At 41.6% G+C, this 21,739-nt stretch overlaps 2 protein-coding genes and 2 long non-coding RNA genes across 10 annotated transcripts in view; 3 read left to right on the top strand and 1 right to left on the bottom strand.

The window, feature by feature from the left end:
• MAT1A (methionine adenosyltransferase 1A) overlaps positions 1-7,161 on the top strand; it is a 33,534-nt gene extending 26,373 nt beyond the window's left edge. For all 4 annotated transcript variants that reach the window (XM_042789934.1, XM_009972624.3, XM_032994126.2 and 1 more), the window contains 5 exons: positions 856-999; positions 1,719-1,937; positions 4,990-5,172; positions 5,668-5,801; positions 6,420-7,161. In XM_042789934.1, coding sequence (XP_042645868.1) covers positions 856-999; positions 1,719-1,937; positions 4,990-5,172; positions 5,668-5,801; positions 6,420-6,522 — 783 coding nt within the window. In that variant the 3' untranslated portion in view covers positions 6,523-7,161. The remainder of the gene's footprint in view (positions 1-855; positions 1,000-1,718; positions 1,938-4,989; positions 5,173-5,667; positions 5,802-6,419) is intronic.
• Positions 7,162-9,800: 2,639 nt separating this feature from the next.
• Positions 9,801-14,502, top strand: LOC116961886. Its single transcript, XM_032994157.2, has 6 exons — positions 9,801-9,988; positions 10,313-10,392; positions 11,726-11,840; positions 12,554-12,660; positions 12,895-13,009; positions 13,872-14,502. Exons 1-6 carry the CDS (start codon positions 9,922-9,924, stop codon positions 14,057-14,059), a joined length of 672 nt encoding a protein of 223 aa, XP_032850048.2. The 5' UTR covers positions 9,801-9,921; the 3' UTR covers positions 14,060-14,502.
• A 1,202-nt stretch (positions 14,503-15,704) lies between these two features.
• Positions 15,705-20,204, bottom strand: LOC116961889. The gene is made up of 2 exons (XR_004407204.2): positions 19,533-20,204; positions 15,705-17,771 (listed from the first exon to the last, which is right to left on the bottom strand). It is a non-coding gene; the product is annotated as an uncharacterized LOC116961889 (long non-coding RNA).
• The window catches only part of LOC116961887, a 31,134-nt gene continuing 28,021 nt past the window's right edge, over positions 18,627-21,739 (top strand). For all 4 annotated transcript variants that reach the window (XR_004407200.2, XR_004407202.2, XR_004407201.1 and 1 more), the window contains exon 1: positions 18,627-18,832. This is a non-coding gene — a long non-coding RNA (uncharacterized LOC116961887). The remainder of the gene's footprint in view (positions 18,833-21,739) is intronic.

Genomic DNA, 21,739 nt, shown 5'->3' with positions numbered 1-21,739 from the left:
TATCATTAGTAGTAATATCTAGTTTATAAGAATGCTGTTGAGAACCATAAGTGGAGATATCAGAGTCCAGGAGCCGTGCTAGTATTGTTCAAAAGCCCCTCAAGGACTAAATTAAAATGCTTTTATGCTGCCATGGGGTCATAATACTACATAAGATGAAAAGACATCTGACTTCCTTTGGCACTTTGATGGCTTCTCTTACCATTGTATCAAAGTACCTTCTTGTCTTTTTTCTTTTATCACAACATCCACTGGATGAAGAGAAGGGAAATACCACTAACTCTATTTAAAAAAATATAATCTGATGCAGGGAACATGACTGAATAATAGTAGAAGCTATGACTAGAAGCATGTGGCATTGAAAATCTGAGGCAGGTTCCTTAAACAGGTGAACGGTACATCCTTCATGGAGTATTCATATCCCATTCTGCTGAAATTTCAGATGAGAGCTGCAGTATAAGTGTGTCTGTATACATACATAAAAGCCTCTACAACTTCTCTAGGCTAATGGTAACACCTTTCCTATGGCAGAATAGTCCTGAAATTGTTTTGCTCCAACAGACTTATTTTTCTGTAAAAGAACCTGATTTTTTCACAGAAACTTCTCAATTTTTGTCCAGGTTTCCAGCTTAACACGTAAACCTCCAGGCTTCCAGTGAAAAATTCTAGTGGTTTGTTTCTCATTACACTGTAACATGTTGGAGCCTGATCTGAGTTTAGGCTTCTTGCACTGTAATGTAAAACAGTAGAAAGTAAACCTAAGGGTACTGTTTACTCTTTGCTTCAGATGAAATCTCATTGCCTTTGGTTGTGGTGCTTTTAGCAGTGATTGAAGTATATCTTCTCCTCCTGTAGGGTTTGATGTTTGGTTATGCAACAGATGAGACAGAAGAATGTATGCCTCTAACAATTATTCTTGCTCATAAGCTGAATGCCAGGTTAGCAGAGCTGAGGCGTAATGGAGAACTTCCTTGGCTGAGGCCTGACTCTAAGACACAGGTAAATACTGCTATGGATATTACAGACGGTTGAAAACTAACACTTTTTCTTCCCAGAAATCTTAAATATTTCTAAAGACAGCAATTGATGGTGTTCAGAGCATCAGGATAACCTACAAACAGCAGATATATAACCTACAAGCAGCAGACAAAGCATTTCCACTGCTTATGATGCTGTCTCCTTGACTGTTGGAAAATGGTTAACCTGTATCAGAGTGCTAGTAGCACTTATCCACCTATCAGTGAAGAAATATTTAACCCTTCAGACCTAAGCAGTCTGTGCTCATTTGAAAAGTGACAGGAGATCCAAAGGATTTATTTGTATTTAGGGATTCGGGCTGGCCTTTTTAAAGAGGCACTGAGAACATAATTCTCTGAGGCTTGGAGTTTTGCTAGAAATCACAGCTGAAAGACACATTTTTGGAAAATTTCATAGAAAATCAGATTGTCCATACTGAGGTTTTTTGTTTGTTTGTTTTGGGGTTTGTTTGCTTTTTTTTTTTTTTTTTTTTTTTTGCTCATCACAGCAAAAATCAAAAATGAGAGAAGTCATTTTTCATACCTTGGAAACAAAGTGAACAGTGATCATTATGATACCAGCATTGATAATTTGCCACAATTTTGATCTTGGAATAGTATAACATGATGTTTGATGTAGACCAGTAATATGTTTTATAGCAACTTTGCTTTTTTCTCCCTCCTTCTCCCCATTCTGTTCAGGTCACGGTTCAGTATATCCAGGAGAACGGAGCAGTCATCCCAGTGCGTGTTCACACCATTGTCATATCAGTGCAGCATGATGAAACCATTTCACTGGAGAACATGCGCAGAACCTTGAAGGATCGTGTGATCCAAGCTGTTGTCCCTGCAAAATACTTGGATGAGAAAACTATTTATCACCTTCAACCTAGTGGACGTTTTGTTATTGGAGGGCCTCAGGTTTGTGTTTTTATCTTGTTTCGGTGCTTTTATCAGCTTGCCTTTGTCACTGGGCGTGTGTCTTAAAAGAAATGCCCTGCTTTTTGGCATGTCTGTCCTAGGGTGTGAGAAGCAAGCTGCCTAGTTGAAGTTTTAACTGCAGTTGTATGTGAGAGAAGCACCCAGGGTTTCATGTGCTCTATGCCAAAGTAACCTTTGAGGGCATGATTATATCATACATGTGTTGTGACTAGGCAGGCAAGTTGAGCTGAATCTTACATTGTGTGTGGAAAGTACAGCCCACATCTGGGTTTCCTCAAACCCTCTCAAGTCCAGCACAGGGTGAGACACGCAATCCTTTCTCATGGAAAACACTCCTTAGAGAGATGGACAAATGAAATTTTACTTCTCTTACAGTGAACCTGGTTTTCAGATCTGTATAGCCCGCACTGTTCTGCCTGACACCAATGAGAGCTGAATGTCTTCATTTGTTCTGAAAATCAGCCCCTGATAGGCTTCTCCTGGTGAGAAAATAAATGTTGCTTTTGCTTTATCTAGGGAATGCAGGAGCTGGGATTTATAATTTGGTCCTGCATTCACAGAAGTCAGGCAGAACTTCCACTCTCTGTAGGAGCAGGACTTCTGAGATTTAATTTTCAAAAACAAATTCACCATTCCCAATGTTTTAGTCTTCAGTTCCCTTCAAAACAATCACAGCAAAATTTCAAAACTCCTTCCTGAAATTAGATCAGATTTTACAACAAATCCTAGTACACATTGTTTTTCGTTTGCTGTTCAAATTCATTCACTTGCTGGAATTTGCACCCCAGAAGGTGCTGCGTCTTTTTTACATTAGTGCCATGGGACAAGTAGGAAGGTGTTGAGATTAATCATTATAATAATGATTATACAAAAGATGTATTTTTGTGTATTTGAATTGGTAGTATCACTGTAATTTTTGTATCACTGACATCCTAGACTATAGATAAATGGACAGGTGAACTGGAGCTGTAACTTGGAGCAAATGAGCCCATGCAGCAATCATAGCTACATACAAAAAGAAGGCTACATATATGAAGATTTTCAGGTGTGCACAGAACTGCACTCATTAAAAATGTAAATTTTTCAGGTGTACACTGAACTGCACCCATTTAAAAATGTAATATAATTAAATTTGGTAAAACAACCAGGATATACCTTTTCTGCTCTTGCGATGGAACTACTGCTTATGTTTGCACATACAAACACAGGCACATTGCAGTGTATGTTTGCAGCTTTTTAAACCTGGGATAAGTTTACTTACTGTGGGTCAATCTGCCCGTGTGTCCATGGCCTTACAACTCCTATCATCACTTGTGCAATTTACAATAGCATTGCAGTAACCAGAAAATAACTGTTTGTTTTCTTGTCTTTCACATCTTGAACTTTCTGATCACTTTTCATAAGAGTATTACTCAGTTTTATTTTTAACAAAGCTAGGTATAGAAGGCTGTCTTGTTCTCCACCTCAGTTAATCTAAAGAAGACACACATCACTTGGATTTTCACCTTATGCTTCTGAGCACAGTGGTACCTTGCATTCTGACCGGGGCAAAATTAGTAACTTTGCTGCTATCACCATTTTCCCAACAGCAACACCCGCTGCTACTGTGAGGACATTACAGCTCGCTGGGAAAGTGACTTCCACAAGCTTTACAAATCCATTTAAATGGATTTAAATTGAGCACCTTTAAATCGAGGGGTAGTTTTGTTGGGTTTGTTTGTTTGTTTTTTCCCCTTTGACCTGTCCATTTCTCTTCCTCTCACCCAGTTCTGCAGTAAAGTCATGATGGCACACACTATGTGTTCTCATTGTAACTGTCTGTGCCATCAGAAATTAAGGTTTGAGTCAAGCAGAAGAACCCCAGGAGGATAGGAACCTTTAGACAAGCTCAGCTAACTGCAATTCAGATTTACATCTTGCTGCTTTCTTAGCAGAATGGAACAAACAGTACCAAAGGTTTTCTTCTGTGTATATGCACAGTCTTTCTAAGAAAAACTTTGACACTCCACTTGTGTTTGCTGTGCAAACATTCTAGCAGTTGAATTTTACTGACATGATATTCTGTAGACAAAGAATTTCAAACCTTCCTGCACAAGTGGAGACTGAATTTCAAACCTGACCATGTTTCCATTCGCACCAGAAAGCTTAAGCATTTAGTAAATTGGGGGGGTCAGACAATTAGTCAGGTACTGATCAGCTAACCAAGATCAAATGAAAATATCAAGTACTTGTGAGGAACAATCAGAATAGTTGTGTAGGCAGCTAGAAGGTTATCTGCACTTCCTTCTTTAATATTTAAGAATATTAATCTGTAAGTATCAGTTCTTAGAAAGAAGTAATGCTTCTTTCTCCATTACCTATAACTGCCTACTACTCCATACCACTTGTGTATAGTTTAAATTAGACTAGAAATATTTTGGGTCTGGAAATGTGTTTTTTAGTACATATTTGTGTGACAGTCTCTGTAATGATACTGCACTGGAAGTGCTGAATGCCAGCCTCCATGTAAAGAAGTATAAGGCAACACTAACATACCTTTTGATGGTAAATACAGAAAAGACATCTACTATTTAATATTGACACAACTTCAGATTTTGACTAAAAGATATGAAAGCCTGATTTTTTTTTTTTTTAACAATGTAAAATCTCTCAAAGTTTCCTATATGTCAGGTAGTTTGTTAGCAATATTCTGTATTCAGTTTGGATGTGGTAGATAGGTCACTTCTAAACCTAAGTTCCCTTATTGTCTGGAATTTACTTTAGAAACAGGCAGTGCATGCTCTGGTTGTAAACCTGTTTACTTGATTACCAAATGCAATTCGTGAATGGCTTGTCATGTGAATCTGGCTTTAGAGAACATTTATATCCACTGTTGTAGCTTGGTGAGACAAGTTCGTTCCTTCAGCTACCCCACAGCAATCCGTATGTGGTGAACTTACACATTGTTGTGGTCTTCTGAAGGATGCATAGCCTTGTCTGAGACTTACAATAAAATGGATTGTAAAACGGACAAATTCTTTTGCTGATTCAGGGTGATGCTGGTGTTACTGGTCGAAAGATCATTGTGGATACTTACGGTGGTTGGGGAGCCCATGGAGGTGGTGCCTTTTCTGGCAAAGACTATACAAAGGTGGATCGATCAGCTGCATATGCAGCCCGTTGGGTGGCCAAGTCTCTTGTGAAAGCTGGGCTCTGTCGTCGTGTTCTGGTTCAGGTATGGTTTGCTATGAATGTTGCTTTTCTCAAAAAGATTTTTCTTCTTCAGCATCACCTGGAATACACATCGTATGAGACCCTGTAGTAGGAGCAGTCTTGGTGATGGCTTGGGGTTGAGGAAAGCAAGACCTTCATGTGCTTGGTTCAAGGCTACTGTAATAGCAGCTTCTTGAAGCTGGAACTTTTCCTTTAGCTTGCATTCTGTTGGCTGTTTTTCTAGGCATTTATTGAGCCCTCAACACTCCGACACTTATTGTCATGGAAATGAGCATGAGCTGATTGAATTATGGGGAGGAATGTTATCCAGAGACCTCATCATTTTCGAAGTTTTCTCTTTTTTTTCTACAAATACAGATTGTGCAAATACGGGAAATGAAGGAGAGGTCTTAGTTTTCTTAAGATAGTTCACGAATGAATGCTTTCTTCTGCTGCATACTGTTGCCCATGGAGGTGCCATGTTTATTTGCTAACTATGGTGTCTTTTTTGCTATAGGTTTCTTATGCCATTGGGGTTGCTCATCCACTGTCCATTTCACTGTTCACTTATGGAACTTCCCAAAAAACAGAGAAAGAGCTGCTGGACATTGTGCACAATAACTTCGATCTTCGGCCTGGAGTCATTGTCAGGTACAGAAACACACAAAAAGGAAAATCTCTTGGTGATCACGTGCTAGAAATGATTTCTTGCAAAATCATTAAGTAATACAATCTAAGAGTCAACCTCTTGAACTAGCATGGGATTGTTCCATACAGTAGAAAAGAGACTCTGATTCTGTCATTCTGTTAGTCTTCACAGTTAATACTTCTTATGGATGTGTGCCATGTCTTTTAAGATAACAGACGTACTTTTCAAATTTCATATAAAGCATATACTTTCAGCATTATAGTATGCGGAACTCAAATAAAATAAAATAGCTTTTTTATTCCAAGAATTTTAAGTTACATTGCTGTGAAAAAGATATGTTTTGTTTTATGAAAAGAATTGAAGGTTATTTCATCTTTCCATTAAAATTAATAATTCTCAATAGCAAGGACTTTTCCTGTAGCCCTAAAGTACTTCACATTTAAGTGTTGTTGTAACTTTTCTTGTTCTTCATTGGACATGTTCACTGGTATGCTTGGATCTCCAGAATATGCTTGCTTGACTAAGGGTGTGAAATGGATATCAACATTAGGATTTTAATTGTAGTTATAATAAAAAATCTTAATGTGAAGAATTTTATCTTCTTTTTATTATACACACAGGGATTTGGACCTAAAAAAGCCCATTTACCAGAAGACTGCATGTTATGGTCACTTTGGAAGAAATGAATTCTCATGGGAAGTGCCTAAAAAACTTGTGTTTTGACACTAGCAGTCACCCTTTAAAAACAGAAAGGAAGAGAAGTCCGCTACTGATGAGGATGCGTCTGAAAAGCAAATTTTACAAAAGGAATTTTAGATTTTAAATTGAAAGAAAGAAAAGGATGTTTTCTTGGAAATTGATTTTTTTTAACCCTCAATGTCTTTCATTATCTAAGATATAAAGGACAGAGTCTTTTTTTAATCAGCATAAGACAACAAAATACAGTTTACTTTTTATTGCTGCTCTGTTGGTTCTTTTGATAAAGGCAAAGTATGACTCAGGTACACAAACCATGGCTGAACCTCAAACTTTTCATGGGCAAAGGCGAAGACAACTTTCCCAACTCTGACTAAAGATCAGCAGATGTCTTGCTTCTAATTAGACAATGGGAAATTCTGGGGTCCAATTTCCTTATTGGAGTTAGCATTGCATACAGTTGGGGATTGCTTTGATGCGAGAAGGCTGAATATCACATAAGTGTATCTCAGCCTCTTTTGTAGAAGATGTTAACATATATGTAATATTTAAATCACCTTCACTGCATGTGTGCTGTTATTGTTGTGTTTCAATTACCTGAGTTTTTGAAACATAAGTGTTCTCCTATAAAACAACAATCATTGAATAAAAAGCTTTTTCCTACCATGTCTGTAAAGGTACTTTTGTTTGGTTTTTTTTTTATTAATGTTGCACTATAATGGTCCATCTCAACTCAGCCTCTTATACTCTTGTAGGATTTTACTTTACCAACATAATTGAAGTAGATTTTGGAATTGTGATACCAATTTACCTTTCACTGTGTGTGATCACTGTTAGTCCTTGTGATTAATAGAAATTTGGTGAAAAAGTATTTGGTTTTTATTTTTAACTCTTAAGTTTGTGCTATACAGCATTCTTTTGTAATTTTTGCTCCCAAATGTTAGGTTCATTGCATGACTTACTAGGTTTGATGTAATTTTGGAATAAAATTAAGTGCATAGCAGTAACTGCAAAGCAACAACAAATACATAGAGCGTGAGGTTAAAATTGGGAGCACTGCCCCCCCCAGCAGTCTGTGCCTGCAGGACGAGCCACTGGATGGCTGCGTGTCCCGCCGGGGTGGGAGCACCCTGTTGCCCCTGCCGGGGGTGGAGGCAGCTGCCTCTTCCAACAGAGCTGGGTAGCGGGTGCACGTGGTGGACTGACTGCAAGCTAGGCTGAGGGCAAGGACCTCTCGGTGCTCATGTACTAGATAGTCCTCTCAAGTGACAAGCTACTTTTTGCAAATGACTGTGGATTAATCCCAGGTTTGTTTAAACTGGGAGGGTGTGAGATCACATTTGTGGTCGGTTTTGTTTGTCAGTAGGTGACAAGGATGAACTCCATTCTGCAATGCAAGGGTTACCTGCGCATGGCCCCCAAGAGTCACTTAATCCTAGCTTTGTGGTTTAAGCAGCACCCTGTTAGATCTTCACTGGTGAAATGCTGCCACCCCATGTTTCTCTCCTGACTAAATTCCTTTGTACAGTGTCTCCCAAACAGGTGTCGAGGTAGAAAGAAAGTGCCTGATCCTGCTGATCATTAAACAAAAACTGCCATTTGTTTTCTTCGAGTATGCCACAAACACAGCTTCTATCTGTTCAAGCCAGAAGTTGCTCCACTTTAGTAATTATGCTAATGTGCTATGTGTACCGTGTGAGTTGAGATGGACAAGTAGTAGGTTTATGTGGAACTTCTGATCTCCAGAGGACTTTGAGCATTAATCAATGGCCCTCACTGGACACCTGGATATATTTTGGTAGGAAAACATCTTAAAGGGCAGATGCATCTTAAAGAATGTATTGGCAAAAATTGCCCAGGGACTACTTTCCCAGCTGCATTTTGCTCATCTTGCAAGGAAGAAGCTGCTTGTGTGTGTCAGCTTCAAAAATGTAAACTGTTTGGAGCCAGGTCCTATTGATCTGCCTGGAAACATAAACCTTGGCCTCCATTGTTAAAGACTTGTTTTGCTAATGAGCTTTTACCTTATACAAAGGTATTTTACTAATAACAAGGAAGTCGCCATTCATGCCGCCACAGAACTGTTTGGTTGAATTGTTACAGTCCTACGCATACCTGTTTATCAAGGTACGTCTTTGTTAATGCGATGGAGGCCTTGCCTTTGGCTTCACTTCTTCAGGATCTCCTGGCCACAATATGTTATACTACAATTAGCAGGAGGAAAAATAAATAAAAAGAAACCTGAAAAAGTGCTGTATAAATAAATGTGTTGCATAACGTACCACGAAAGCACCGTGTCCCTGTCTCAACAAAACCAAACATCTGCAGACAGCATGACCCGTTCTGCTCGGGCGGTGACAGGAATGGCCCTGACAGTGGTGGCTGGCGAGGGAGCGCGGGCGTGCCAGGCCGCTTTGGTGGGCGGGCGAGGTCAGCGCGATGGCTTGGCGCTGGCGGGGGTGACAGGCCCTGACTCTGAAACCTGCAGTTTACAGACGGGGGTCAGTCAGTCAACCACAGCTCTAGCACGTGAGCATTAACTAGCAAATGCATAGGGTAGAAGTGATTGAACTTTGTGGCAATGTTGCTAGCTATTAAACTTTCCGCATAAACGAATATAAGCATATGAGGTTCATGGCTCCATTAAAAAAAAACCCAAAATGCCAAATAGAAATACCATGAAGTTGCTGATATGCACACAGAGAGCAGGTATGTGGTTGACTATATGATATACACACAGAAAGTAAGTTTGCGCCCTCGATATTTCTTCTTTTTTTAACTTTTCTGCTGCTGTCTCTGCTTTGTTTAATCTGTGCTTAATAATCCAGAAGCTAAACATTGGAAACCATAATTTGCTCTCCTTACCGAGTAGCTAAACTCTGGATGCTACAGGATATAGAGCACATCTGCTTGGTTCAAATCAGTTTAGTCATCATTTGATGATTTGAGCTGTCTCTTGGAGCATGAGCTACAGGGTTGAGCCCTGTAGGTAATGCATACTTATGTCTTCTATATGAGCTATAGATGTGTGTGTGAGAGCGTGAGACAGACAAACACAGACAGATGGGGTGGGGTGGGGAGAGAGCAAGAACATGCAAGAGTGTGCATACGCTACACATGTTTACTGTAAACCAGTTAATCTGAAAATTTCCCGGTGGGGTTGGCAGTAGCAGGAAAGCCAGAGTACGGTAATGAGAAACCTCCCCTTGCCCTCCTTAAACTGTGCTGGCAAACTCCCCGCTGGTTCCCAGCAAGTTGGGCAATATGTGCACCCCCGTAACGCCTCACTGCAGCCCTGCCTCGGCGCGAGGCATGCCGTGACCAACCAGCGACCACAGACATGCAGCTTTGTGCCTGACGCCAGCGCACCAGCTCGTAGGCTCCACGAGCAGCAAGTAACTAGCCCCAAGTCTCCCACAGAAAAAAATGTTGTCCAGATCCTGCACGCTCTGGAAAACACTGGTTTTCACATGTTTAACAGTGCTTCTTGCAGGTAAGATATTGCTGGTTTTGAATACGATTAACAATTATTTAAATAGCAGCTGTCTTTTAGAGAAATGAAGCATCCCGCTTGGGAACTCAGCCCCGGGTGGCTGCAAACAGGTGATCAGATTTCTAACTGTTTAGACTAAATCAGTATTTGTACAGCTGATTCACGTTTGAGCCCTGATCACCGCCAGTATACCAGGCGGCACTAGGACTGCAGCCCAGTGGCACAATTCCCATAAGCAGGTTCTGTTATGCAGTATTTGGGGTTTGTTCATGGGTTGGGAGGGATTATTAACCTCCTATGTACCTGCTTCTGTTTGTCTTTTAGATTTTACTGAAATCGGAGCTTTTGCCAGCCCAAGTGACTGTGACAGTGCAACCGTACAGGATGTGAATGAGAGTCTTGGGGTAAGAGGTTGGCCGGCCCAGGCCCTGCTCCGCCCGGCCCTTCTGCAGTGTGGGAGGAGAGGGGACCTGCCAGCCGTGCGCCCTGGCTGGGCCAGCACAGCCGGCACGCTGCTTTGGCAATGCCCGGCTCAGTAAAAGTACATGGTGCGGTGGGATGCGAGGTGGAAGAGCAAAAAAAGATTTGTGTCATTTGACTTGCCTTGTTTTTGGCCCTGCTGCTGCTAGTCAAAACCAAAAAACGGTCCTTGTAGGTGTATTTTCCAATTTTGCTTTGCTCCAGATATGTAGCATGGCTTGAACATAACCACTTACGGCTTATGTGATTTGTTATACATTCATAATGTTGTTTTCAAGCCCACTTTCAAATATGAAGTGCTAAATATTTTAAATACAAGTAAAGCCAGTCAACCAAAAGGCTATGTTTTATGAGTTAGTGCTCCTGTCTTCTATGGGCTAGGTATACCATAATGGGGTGAGCAGGCAGTGACCCTAGAATATGGCAGAAATGGTAAAGAAATACCAGGGCAGAGCATATAAAACATTTTTCACATGCAGTAGGGACATCTGTCTGTAAATCAGCAACACTGAACTAATAGCTGGGGTAGGGGCGGGCCACATACCAGTATCTACTGTGAGCTTCTGCCCAGAGTATTGTTCTCATCACACGAGGGCAGAAAAAAAAAAGTCTGAGGGCAGCACTTGCTGAGGAGGCATTCTCCCAGGTGTTTGAGGTTTTTTTTTCCCCCAAAGAGTCAAAACTATATGATTTCTTGGTATGACTGATGCCCATCAATTTCAGCAGTGTTTCTGTAAGCTTCATCCTGAGAAGCAGTTAGCCATTGCTGGCTAGTGTTTCAGCAGCTGCCACTGAATATTGGACTTGTTCTTCTTCTTGCACCTGTGTAAGTCCAAAGTAACTGGTGCCCGTTATAATGATGGCACACACTTGTGTCTTGGTTGTGGTGTTCACCACAGCTCTGCACTATTCACATATGAAGGTAAGAGTAACAAATCAATGTTTTGCAGAGAAAAAAGACACATACGGTTGTTTATAAAAGCATCTTTTCATAGATAGGAAAGAAAGCCTCAACCCATACCGGTCCTCCTTCTGAAACCAATATAATGAAAAAAACCTATCTAACCACTGTTTTCAAAAAAAGTTACTGTATTTCTTCCAAAAACATTGTGGGGAAATTAACGTTACTTAAAGCTATATAATTTTCAAGATGGTTCTTGTTCTGCATTTAAAAAAAAAAAAAATTTGACATCTTTCATCAATTAATTCCAAGGCTTTCCCTCTTCAGCTTAGTCTTTTTCTCCCCTAACTCCACAGAAATATTCAAAATGCTTTCATGAAATGATCGCCAAGGGTGAAAAAGCTTCAATCAATTTCCTCGCCTGGACACTGCAAGACATACTTGATCTCCTGCGCCCTGCTCAAGAGAAATGTGAGGCCCCTCCTGAACCCTTGCTCCTCTTTACCGGGTGTTGAACACAGTGGCAATGGAGAAGCACTAAGGAAATTTTTTGTACCTGCAGTCAGCGTGAGCTAAGTGTCTGCCTTTCTTGAGGTGTGGGGGGGAAAAGGCATCTGAGCAACAAGCCAGAAAGCAAGGCGGCTTAACCGCTGGGCTGGCAGGCACCGGGGGGCTCGGCAGCACCAAGGCGTGGGGTGCCCCCGGCCCCACGGGCTGGCCGCCGGTGCCGGGCAGCAGCGCGGCGTGGCAGGGGCGGCAGGGCCTGCTCTGCCTGGCAGCGGCAGCCGCGCCGGCGCCCGGCAGCGGGCACGTCATTCGTATTTTTCGAGGAAATATTTGGATAGTTTGGGCCACAAAGGTACTGAATGCCAGTGCTGTGAATGCAAATGCCGCTCTGAGCCACTTTTAAAGTGTGCCCGGGGCTGACAGGGACTTCGCTGTCACAGTGACAAGTGATGGAAAAATTGGGTGTTGCCAAAAAAAGCCCCAAACAAACAAAGACGGTTTTAAATAAAGGAAAATGCTTACTTTGACAAAGTCAGCTAGTGGGGGCAGCTATCACCCATACCCAGGCCAGTGAGTATGCCTACATTTTGCTTGGCAGGGAGAGACTTTTATACTCACTTTCTTTCTGATATGTTGTTTTCTTGCTCTCTTTTTTTCCTTCATAATCCACTCGAAAGTCTGCAAGCAGCTGCCTCCGTGCCCACTCCCACTAGCCCCTAGAAACGGTGGGCTGGTGTGTGTCACCATTGACAATGCTCAGTACTGCAAACCCATGTGCAACAAGGTAATATTCAGAGGTTACTGCTGTAATATTGCTGCAACTATTCATTAATTTGCAAGTGTTTATTGTGCAATGCATAATTTTCCTTGTTATACTTCTTTTTTCCTCCCCTAGGGCAGGAAGAGATTGTAGTGTTTGTATTGACCTTTACTGACTGAATGTTTCTTCATCTTGCAGTTACCATGATGTAGCCTAAGACACCATTTGTTTGTTTTTTCTCCATCTTTGTTTCTCAAGGGTTATGACTTTCAATTCCTCAGAAGAAGTAGACTGTATGAAGTATGTGGCAACGGCACTGGGTTTTCCTGGACAACACAGCTTGTCGGGGGAAAGGCACTGGCTGTTTGTAACCGTGAGTATTTCTCAATCACATCTGGTCACAGGCAAGGGAGGCTCCATCTGTTTTGTTTAAAAAAAGGAGGAAATAAATTTTCTCTTTCCTCTCTGCCATGTGTAACAACCTTGGCGTATGTGACATTGTGAGAGAGTTCTGGGCTGACAAACTGCTGAACAAGAAATCATGTTATCTTTAAAACTATCACAAAGGCCTGAATATTGCTATTTCAGCTTGGTGTAGCAAATATGACATGTATGCAGTGTTTGTGGGAAGGTGCACCTTTTGTTTTAAACAGTGAACAGGTATCATCTTAACACAAACCCTCCATTGCACAAGGGCTGTGTGACCCACTGGACAGACAGCAGTAGAACATAAAACTGCTGTTTATCCTGCAACAGTACTTGAAGAACCTCAGCAAAATGGGCCAACACCAGCACTATTCACTGTACGTACAGACAATAAAACCCAAGAGCTGGTCCCCAGCCAACGATGCTGCCTTTTTCATGTAGCAGCCCAAGGGGTTTAAGACTACTCCCACTGCATCCAGTGAGTAATCTGTGACCTGAAGCAGGCTGTCTGACTCCACTGTTATTGCCTTAATTTAAAAATAAATGTGCATATAGATACACAAAGGGGCCAACCTATCTCTCCTGATATTAATGGAAAATATTTTACTGTTGACAGTGCCTTGTTGCTAGAGCAGTTGTTTTACAAGGCTTACCCAAAGCAATCAGCACTTTTAATCCAAGCTGAGGTCTTTAGTTTGGTAAATAGGAATGCCGACACTTGTTTAAAGATCAGGACATATCTAAGCTAATTCAGCTGAATTTTTTTTTCTGCCTTTTTTTTTTTTGTGTGTCATTTTTGATCTTTCCAGCCTCTGAGACAGCCATCAGTGGGGCTAAATCTGCCTATTTCCCCACCAACAGCACCTGCCTGCGCACGTTAGCCAGCACTGAAACTGAGACAGAGCAGCTAAACATCTTCCTCAAAGAACTTGGTGAGCAGGGCATCGACATCTCCAACCGTGACAAGGAGGCTGGTTGTATCATCTGTGGTTACTAGCACCAAAAATCTTGTGCCACAGAACAACCAGCCATTTGCAATTTGACATGGGTATTTTGACAAGTGACGTAGAGCCGTGAAATCATTGCTAAGACATGTAAATTTACAGCTTTTATTTAGTTAAAATAGTAGAGATCATAGTGATCATTTGACCTCAGCTCTTGGGTAGAGATATATAGGGTAAACATACTCACACAGCTCATGTGGCGGAGGTGTTTCAAAGATCACTTTTAAGGCTTAAATTTGTCTAGCTGGAATTAAATAAGAGTTAGAGTTGTTTAATGGACGTAGTCATTATTTGAACACAATAATTGTTATCAGAAACCACTTTCTGTCAGGGGTCATCTTTACTGAAAAAGAGCCATAATTTTAGTTGGTTTTACAGTTGCCAATTAATCACTATTGTTTCTTTGATGACCATTAAAGCAATGCAAGTGACAACAGTTTCTGCCTGTAGGGGTGTAATCTTTTATTCATGTGCCTGCTCGACTCGGGGTTAAATCAGGCTGTACATACAGCTGTTCAAGTTGCTGTGTTTTGCATGAGCTTGAAGCACTGCCATTTGTTGGTGGAACTCAAAGGCTTCTCCTGTATTTATCACCTTGAGGACATTCCACAGAAAGACATAGCCTACAGGTATACTTCAATGCATTTCTAGAAGTCAAAAGTGCCCTGTATGCTTGCTGTAACCAGGCAAATTGTCAGTAAAAGTGTAACATCTCAGTCCAGTACAAAACATGAGAACTGGGATTGCCCTAAACTAGCAAATATTTGCATCATGTCTTCTCTGACTGAAAGATGAAGGAGGTGGGTGTTGAGGGACCTGTATGATAACTTCTCAAGTTTGTGTGCCAGGGATCAGCTTCAGTCTCCTCTGTTCAGTGTCTCTGGGGCAAAACCATGGTGGTTCTGGAAAGAAAGTCTTTTTGACCTTTGGCTTGCTCTAACAGCAGCTGTGCCCACACTGTGGGATCCAGGGCTGCAAGTGATCTTCTGTGTTTGTGTTTCCTTGCACTCCCTGGATGTATGTGACACACACACCCGAGGGGCCTCTGTTAGGCAGAGGCTGTGGTTACCACAAGCTGTGGTTTAGCTTCAGAGGGAAAGTACAAAAGCAAACAAGGTCTGGCTGGTAATAGATCTGGGACAGGCCATATTTAGGGTAGAGTTCTAAGGATTCGGGCTGAGCGCAGGGCCGACCTCCTGCGATGATCTGATCTCAGCACAGTAGTGCCAGGGCAGATACTGGTCCCAGTCCAGTGTTTCCACAGCTTCTGGCTAGTCATCCTCCCTGTTTTTTCCCCTCTTCTTTCTTTTTCTAAAACTGGTCTAAACTGGGGCATATTTGGCTGTTGCCAAAGTTAGCAAAAATTTAGCTGATCATCTGAATTTGTAGCAGCTCTAAACAAGAAAAAAATATCCAAATGATTGTTTTTGTTATTGAGTATTGTAATGAAATATAAAAACACTTGTTCCTGCTCCAATCCCCTGTCTTCTGTGAGTGCTCTACTCTTTTACACACAGCCACCCCTCCATGTACTTGTGTACTCTGGAAAATCAAAGACACAGAGTAAGAGGTGTGAAGAGCAGAAAACCCAGACTGTTGTTCCACTGGCGCTTGGCACAAGTGAAGACCAAAGACAACTTAGCACTGATGATCCAATTTATTTGTGGAGCTGTAGCTACAGAACAGACATGCATGTGAAATATTACGAAATCTAAACAAAAAGCTTAGTTACTGCTTGCTTGGTTTTCAGTGGAATCCGTGATTGGGGTTTTGTTTTAATTTTTTTATGTTGAGCAAACACTGAAGCCATAGATCTGAAGACAGCCAGCTCATCTGTTTGTGTTTCCTCTCTCTTCTTTACCTTTTCCCTATTCCTGTAAATCTCTTTGGCACAGATAGCATAGTTATGTGGTAGGTAATACATAACTGACCTTTACCTCATTAATCAGTTTAATGATTCAGATATATAAAATTACACACTTTTTCAGGCTCAGAATCCAGTCATTACAAGTAAAAAACCATCGGTTGCTTTTGGGCCCAGAACCAGACAGTCATATGACTATGAGTGTAGCAGACAATTACACCAACAAAGGGATGAGTTGGCTGCTTTGACTGCTTATAAAGTATGAGGCAGTAACTGAAGTCATTGTGGTGGAGACAAAAGTGCTGTAGTCTTAAAGAAAAGCAATGGTTTTTCAATCTCTGGTGGGTTTGTTTATTTCTGGCAAACAAATAATTGCTATCAAATGAAATTATAATGTCTTTCAGTCTTTCATTTCCAGCCAATTCATTATCAGCTCGTGGTCAAATAAAATATCTGAAGCACTGAGCACTTCCCAGTATCATTTTCCTACTGGTGTAAAAAATATTTTCCTCTGAGTTATATTAATCTATTCTAGTGAGCTTTCCAAACCAATCAACAAAAGAAAAGAAACCCAGTATTGGATTTCATGAGGAAATCAAACCCACTCCTATTGTAAGTTAACAGAAACTGTTAAATCTGTGCATCAGAAATCCTGCTAGTAAGTGTCCCACAATGTTGAAGAGTTAATCTGGAAAACTTTAATTTGATGTGGCATGAATTCGATATTAAGATGGAGTCTGGGTTGTTGGAGTTTTTTCCATAAACTTGCAGAGAATCAGTTTTGTTCTATTCCTGCCATCCAAGTTACCATTTATATAAGAGAAAGTGAAGTTGAACCAATAAGCCTATATGACAATTAAAAACTAAAGAAAAGAATCGTATTATTTCCCAGAGTAAATTTGCATAATGTAATCCAGACAAATAGTTGCTGTATGTTTGCATTAACTTCAAGTCAGCGTCTGGCTGGGCATGTCTGAGCATCGGGCTACCCCTCATGTTCCTGCTCTAAGCCTGGGCTGGGGAGGGCTTTGTGTTCTGGCACTCAGGATTTGCAGAGAGAGGAAAATTCACATAGGAGGAAGGAAACGAAATAACATTTCAGGCCAGTAAGTTTTCAGATGAGACAAAAGAAGCACAAGAGGTGTATTTATTACACGATTCTCTGTTGTTATTTTGTAGGGTTCATAGTCCAACCAGACTAAACCACTACCACCCCAGAGTATACTGCATGCTTTTGATATGTCCACCTGCATAACTGTCAGTCATCTCAGCTAAAGGCTTTGGTAATACTTACAGTGTAACAGTAGAAAGAGAGCCTTTCCTGATATTACTTAAGGGAATACAATGCTGTATTATGCTTGCTTCTCTTTCAGTCTTGTTTTCAGTCCATTATAATGCAATAGAAGAAGTCAGTCTAGGAACTAACCAACAATGGTAATTATAACATAGCCAAAAAAAATGGAAGGCAAAGTGCTGAGAACTGTAGTGTGTGAAGACAAAATTGTACACATTCTCTTTTCACAGGAACTTAGCAGCAATAGACTGTGAAACCCATCACTGTTGGATAGATCTGAGGTAGTATGAGTGGTCTTGAGAGATGTTATCATTCTGAACCACCCTTTGAAGGGATCGGTGGTGTTAGAGCTTGTACCAGGGCTCGCTCACACCGAGCCATGCAGTGAGATCTGCGGCACACGCTTCATTCTCCAGGTCACCACTGCAGCAGGGGGCAGAAACATGAGAAAACTCATTATCAGCACTGTGGCAAAAATGACCAGCAGTATTTCCCACGGCGCCAGGACCGTTTCCACCATGATTTCCTCCATGTCAAGAGTCTGAAGCTGTAAAGCAAAAAATACACTGCATTACTTTCTTGCAAATAGGCATTACAACTCTATAATGTATTTGTTTTAGCCAACAAAGGGCTGTCAGCCTCTTTGGTCTATTATTTTCTCATCCTGAAGAACAAACATGTTTTCAGCAGCTGCAGGCCCCAGAAGACTTCCTGTTCTCTTGCCCTTTGTCCTCTCAAGAGCCTTCGTGGAGCATCAGCCTGTCTTTCCCATTTGGCTCAGCTGCCGTCACTGATGCTGGTGTAAGACACTACGTCCACCCTGAAACACCATTCCTGACTCTTGGACAAGCCTCTGTCATCTTCTCTTTAAAATTCTGATTTCTAAGGCCCTCCCCTCCCACTTTGAGCATCATTACACAAAATTATTATTACACTGACATGTAAGAAAGCTAAAGCTAAAAGGATTCAACGGAAAGAAGGGAGAACTGTAAGTTATCTTCCATCAGAATGTGTATTTTGTCTCATTTTTTTTGTCTCTTTTTTTCCCTTGTAGGTTTTAGAAACTTTTTCTTGGCATAGAGCTTCCATGGATGCTCAATGAAGAATTATATGCTTTGAAAATTAATACAGATATGTTTTAATGAAACTGTTAAATCTGTTGAAAACTGATTTCTATTTGGAACGCTTTAATCAAACAGGTATGAGCTTAAGATGCAGAGAGGTTTAGCAGCCAGGCAGCAGGTTGTACGTGTAGAGCAGAAGCAGAGCTAGTAAGTCTCAAGTCTTTAGTTTTGCAAAATAGAGAGTAGAGCAGTTAGGAAGGAGTTAAATCATGTTGGTTTTGAGACAAGGAGCCAGAACTATTAACAGGTGTGGCCTGGTTAATCAAGGGCTCAGTGCAATTCCTTCAACACAGGATCTACACACCTGAAAACCATAAGGAAGCTGAAGCTGTAAGGAGGGTGAATAAAAGGTAGTGGTCAGGGGCTGAGGAGAGCTTTTTTCCACCATATCTCTTGCTTCTGTGTCCTGGCAGTAAGGAGGTTTCCTGAGGGGCTGCGGTGCTGCCTGAGAATTTGGCCTAGATTTCAGCAGAGGAGATCTCAGGTTTGTCTGTTGTTTTTCAGAGTGGGTGGTATACTGGCTTTCTGTCACCAAATCCTGACCCTTATGTGAAAAAGGCTGAAACAGGGTTGATAGAATAGACTTATTTAGAGAGAGTAGAAGAATTTGAGTATATATGGGAAGCTAATGAGTTGCACGCAATTTTGTACCTGGTTTAACAGCATTAAAATTGCACTCAGCTGAGGTTTTTTGCTGGGTCTTGTGAGGAGAAGCAGCAGATGTCTGGTAACAAATACTGGAGGATTTAGTTAATGATATTTCTTAATGAAGGCTAGATGTCTTTTGGGCAGATTCTAGATGGCTTCTAAATGAATTGCACTCCACTACTCAGTCAAAGCTTGGCTCTCTGGTGCCAGTCTTTCTTGTAGGTTTATTATCTCCTCTTGTTATTGAGGTACTAGTTCAGACTATTTTGAGAGAGAGACTCAGACTTTTGGCAGTGGAAAACATGGTCTCTCTCTAGACTTGGTTTTGCCTGCCCAGCCAGGGTTGGTGCCTGCCTTGCAGCAGTGACCTTTCCAAAAAACTCAGTTCTCTCAAGGTTGTGTCAAATTTTAACGGTTAGATTAATGTAAAATCTTGCAAACTGGGGAAAAGAATGGAGGACGTAGGTGAAGCCGCCCTAGGTCAGAGCCTGGAGCATGCTCATGGCTGCTGCCTCCTTGCCAGAGAAGCCACATACCTGCGGCAGGACAGTCGCTGGTGCTGGAATGCTGCCCGCCAGGTTTGTTCCCTGAAGCTGGCTGTGTCCTGTGTCCGTTTTCACCTCAGCCACAAAAGAGCTGCTTGTTTTTTCTTGTTTTTCATCTGCTCAGGCCTGCAGCTCTGACTGATGCGGGCTGCTTTCTGGAGCTTGTTAGGTTGTGTCGTATTCTGACCTTTCTTGTGGCACGCTTGATTTTATTCTTCTCTTCCTTCTGGTTGGTGGATGAAGGTAAGTGTGAGGCTGTTCTCAGCCAGGGGAGGCAACTGTGGAGAAGTGATGTTTGGGTTCAGGCAGCTGCTTTGTGCTGCTTCACTGCTGCACAGAGCTGCTGCACTGGGAGTATTAGAGGTAGGCCTCGTCTTCAAATTCAATTTTCGTCATTCATCAATTCATTTAAATATCTTAATTTCTGACTTGCTTTCTGGTTCTGCCTTTTTTTCTGTCAGACATTTTCTGTTAAACTCTTTCTGATGCTGCTTTTTCTTCCTTTTTCAGCTTTCATTTCAATCCTTGCTGTTGTTTCAGTATCTTCCTCATTCCACTCTTTCAGTTTGTTTCAATTCCCCTGTTTGGACAAGCAGTTATTCAGACGTACTTTGCATGGGAAGTCCCTTGTTGCCGCTTTCTACTCTACTGATTCCTCACCAGCACCTGGTTAAGGGGAAAAAAAAGAATAAAAATGCAGTGAGAGCATCCACTGCTCCCCAGCAGCCTGATCTGGTGAGGATGAGAGCAGAGCATTGCCCCTTTCCTTAAATCCTGCCTGTGAGGGGAGGTAACACCACTTCCACAAACTTTCATTGATCTTCAGCTGAACTATATACCATGGTGCATGACAAATAGAGGTTCTAAGGCACTCTGGGTGCTAAGGCTGAAGGAAGGCTTTTCCTCTGCTGAGGAAGTAAACACTATGGTTTGAGATGAGGAAGGTGAGGTGTGCTTGAGCGCACAGGCAGTAGAAGCACCACAGGGAAATCACCCCTCTGTGTCATTCCTTGGTGAAGAAGACATAACACATCACTATGCTGGAATACGGGATTGCTGTCCTGGCAGTTGTACCACTGTCAGTGAAAAAGAGGTTGGACAAAACAGCCCCATGTGTATGCGCGGGGGGAATCACTCATTGGGTGCTATTGCTGATTTTCTGTCTGCCTTGGCCCTTCTGAGGAGCTGAAATGCTCTGCAGTCAGAAAATAACGGTGAGGCTGATGATGTAGAAGCAATTGGAAAGTGATGGGATGGTCTGTGGTAGTGTGGAGACAGCTTCAAGTAGTCAAGGCCGAGTAGTTCAAGGCTGTAAAGAGCAGTGGTTGGTTTACCAAGGACCTTGTTTGCTTATTGGAGCTGTTGACTACATTGTTTCAGCTAGAACAGCTGTTGATGGCTTGTAACAGATAATAAGTCTTATATAATATTCCCAAACTAGTAATTTGTCCTTCATCCACCTATTCTGTGCTTTCCCTGCACTCATGTTCTCATGTTTTAAGGCTCTGGGCTCCTAGCTTGAGTGCTGCGCAGCCCCCGGGGGCATGTGCAGCTTGCTTTGGTCTTTGGGGACTGAATACATCAGCAACTCTTCATAGCTACTCCTACATGAGAAGAGGGTTATGTCATACATAACTATTACTACATTATATAATTTTCGGTAAAATACATCATTAAGTAAGGTACATTAATGGCAGTGGAATCCGTTCCAAAAAGAAATAGGTGAACTGACAAGAGAGTCTAAGCTGTAGTGCTGTGCAATGTGTAAGTGCAGAGGCTGGAGGCTCTGACTCACTGACCCTTCTAGATGTTGCCTGCCTGTGTCAGCCAACCTGTGTTTCATGCAGCACAGCTGTAAAAGGTCTGCAACTGCTCAGTTAATTAGGTGTTTCTTGCATTGACAGTGTTTGATGCACACAATCTGCGCGTGGTTAAATAATCTTTCTGAACAGCCAGTGTCCCTGCCAACTTTCTAAACCTCTGAGGTTTGATTATGGAAGGTATGAATGAATCAAAATAGCAGCCAACCAAAACATAGTTCTAGAAATACAAAAGCTGTGTTGTTTCTATTAGAATAAATACACTTTGTCAATGGAGCTTTGCAAGTTCTTTATCATCACTAAAATCCTCACCAATGAACGTGTGAGCATATTGAATCTGGTCTCTAAATCACAGAAAAATTTGTTGTGAAGGATGCT

The sequence above is a fragment of the Tyto alba genome, unplaced genomic scaffold, assembly GCF_018691265.1.
Source record: "Tyto alba isolate M040663 unplaced genomic scaffold, T.alba_DEE_v4.0 Super-Scaffold_1, whole genome shotgun sequence".
Lineage (NCBI taxonomy): Eukaryota > Metazoa > Chordata > Aves > Strigiformes > Tytonidae > Tyto > Tyto alba.
The sequence above is the reverse complement of the archived record's forward strand: the minus strand, read 5'-3'. Positions and strand labels throughout refer to the sequence as shown.

Coding starts and splice junctions, on each gene's coding strand:
- LOC116961886 (XM_032994157.2), top strand. CDS start 9,922: ATGTTGTCCAGATCCTGCACGCTCTGGAAAACACTGGTTTTCACATGT. Junction 10,393..11,725: donor ATGTGAATGAGAGTCTTGGG/GTAAGAGGTTGG, acceptor CTAACTCCACAG/AAATATTCAAAATGCTTTCA. Junction 13,010..13,871: donor GGCACTGGCTGTTTGTAACC/GTGAGTATTTCT, acceptor TGATCTTTCCAG/CCTCTGAGACAGCCATCAGT.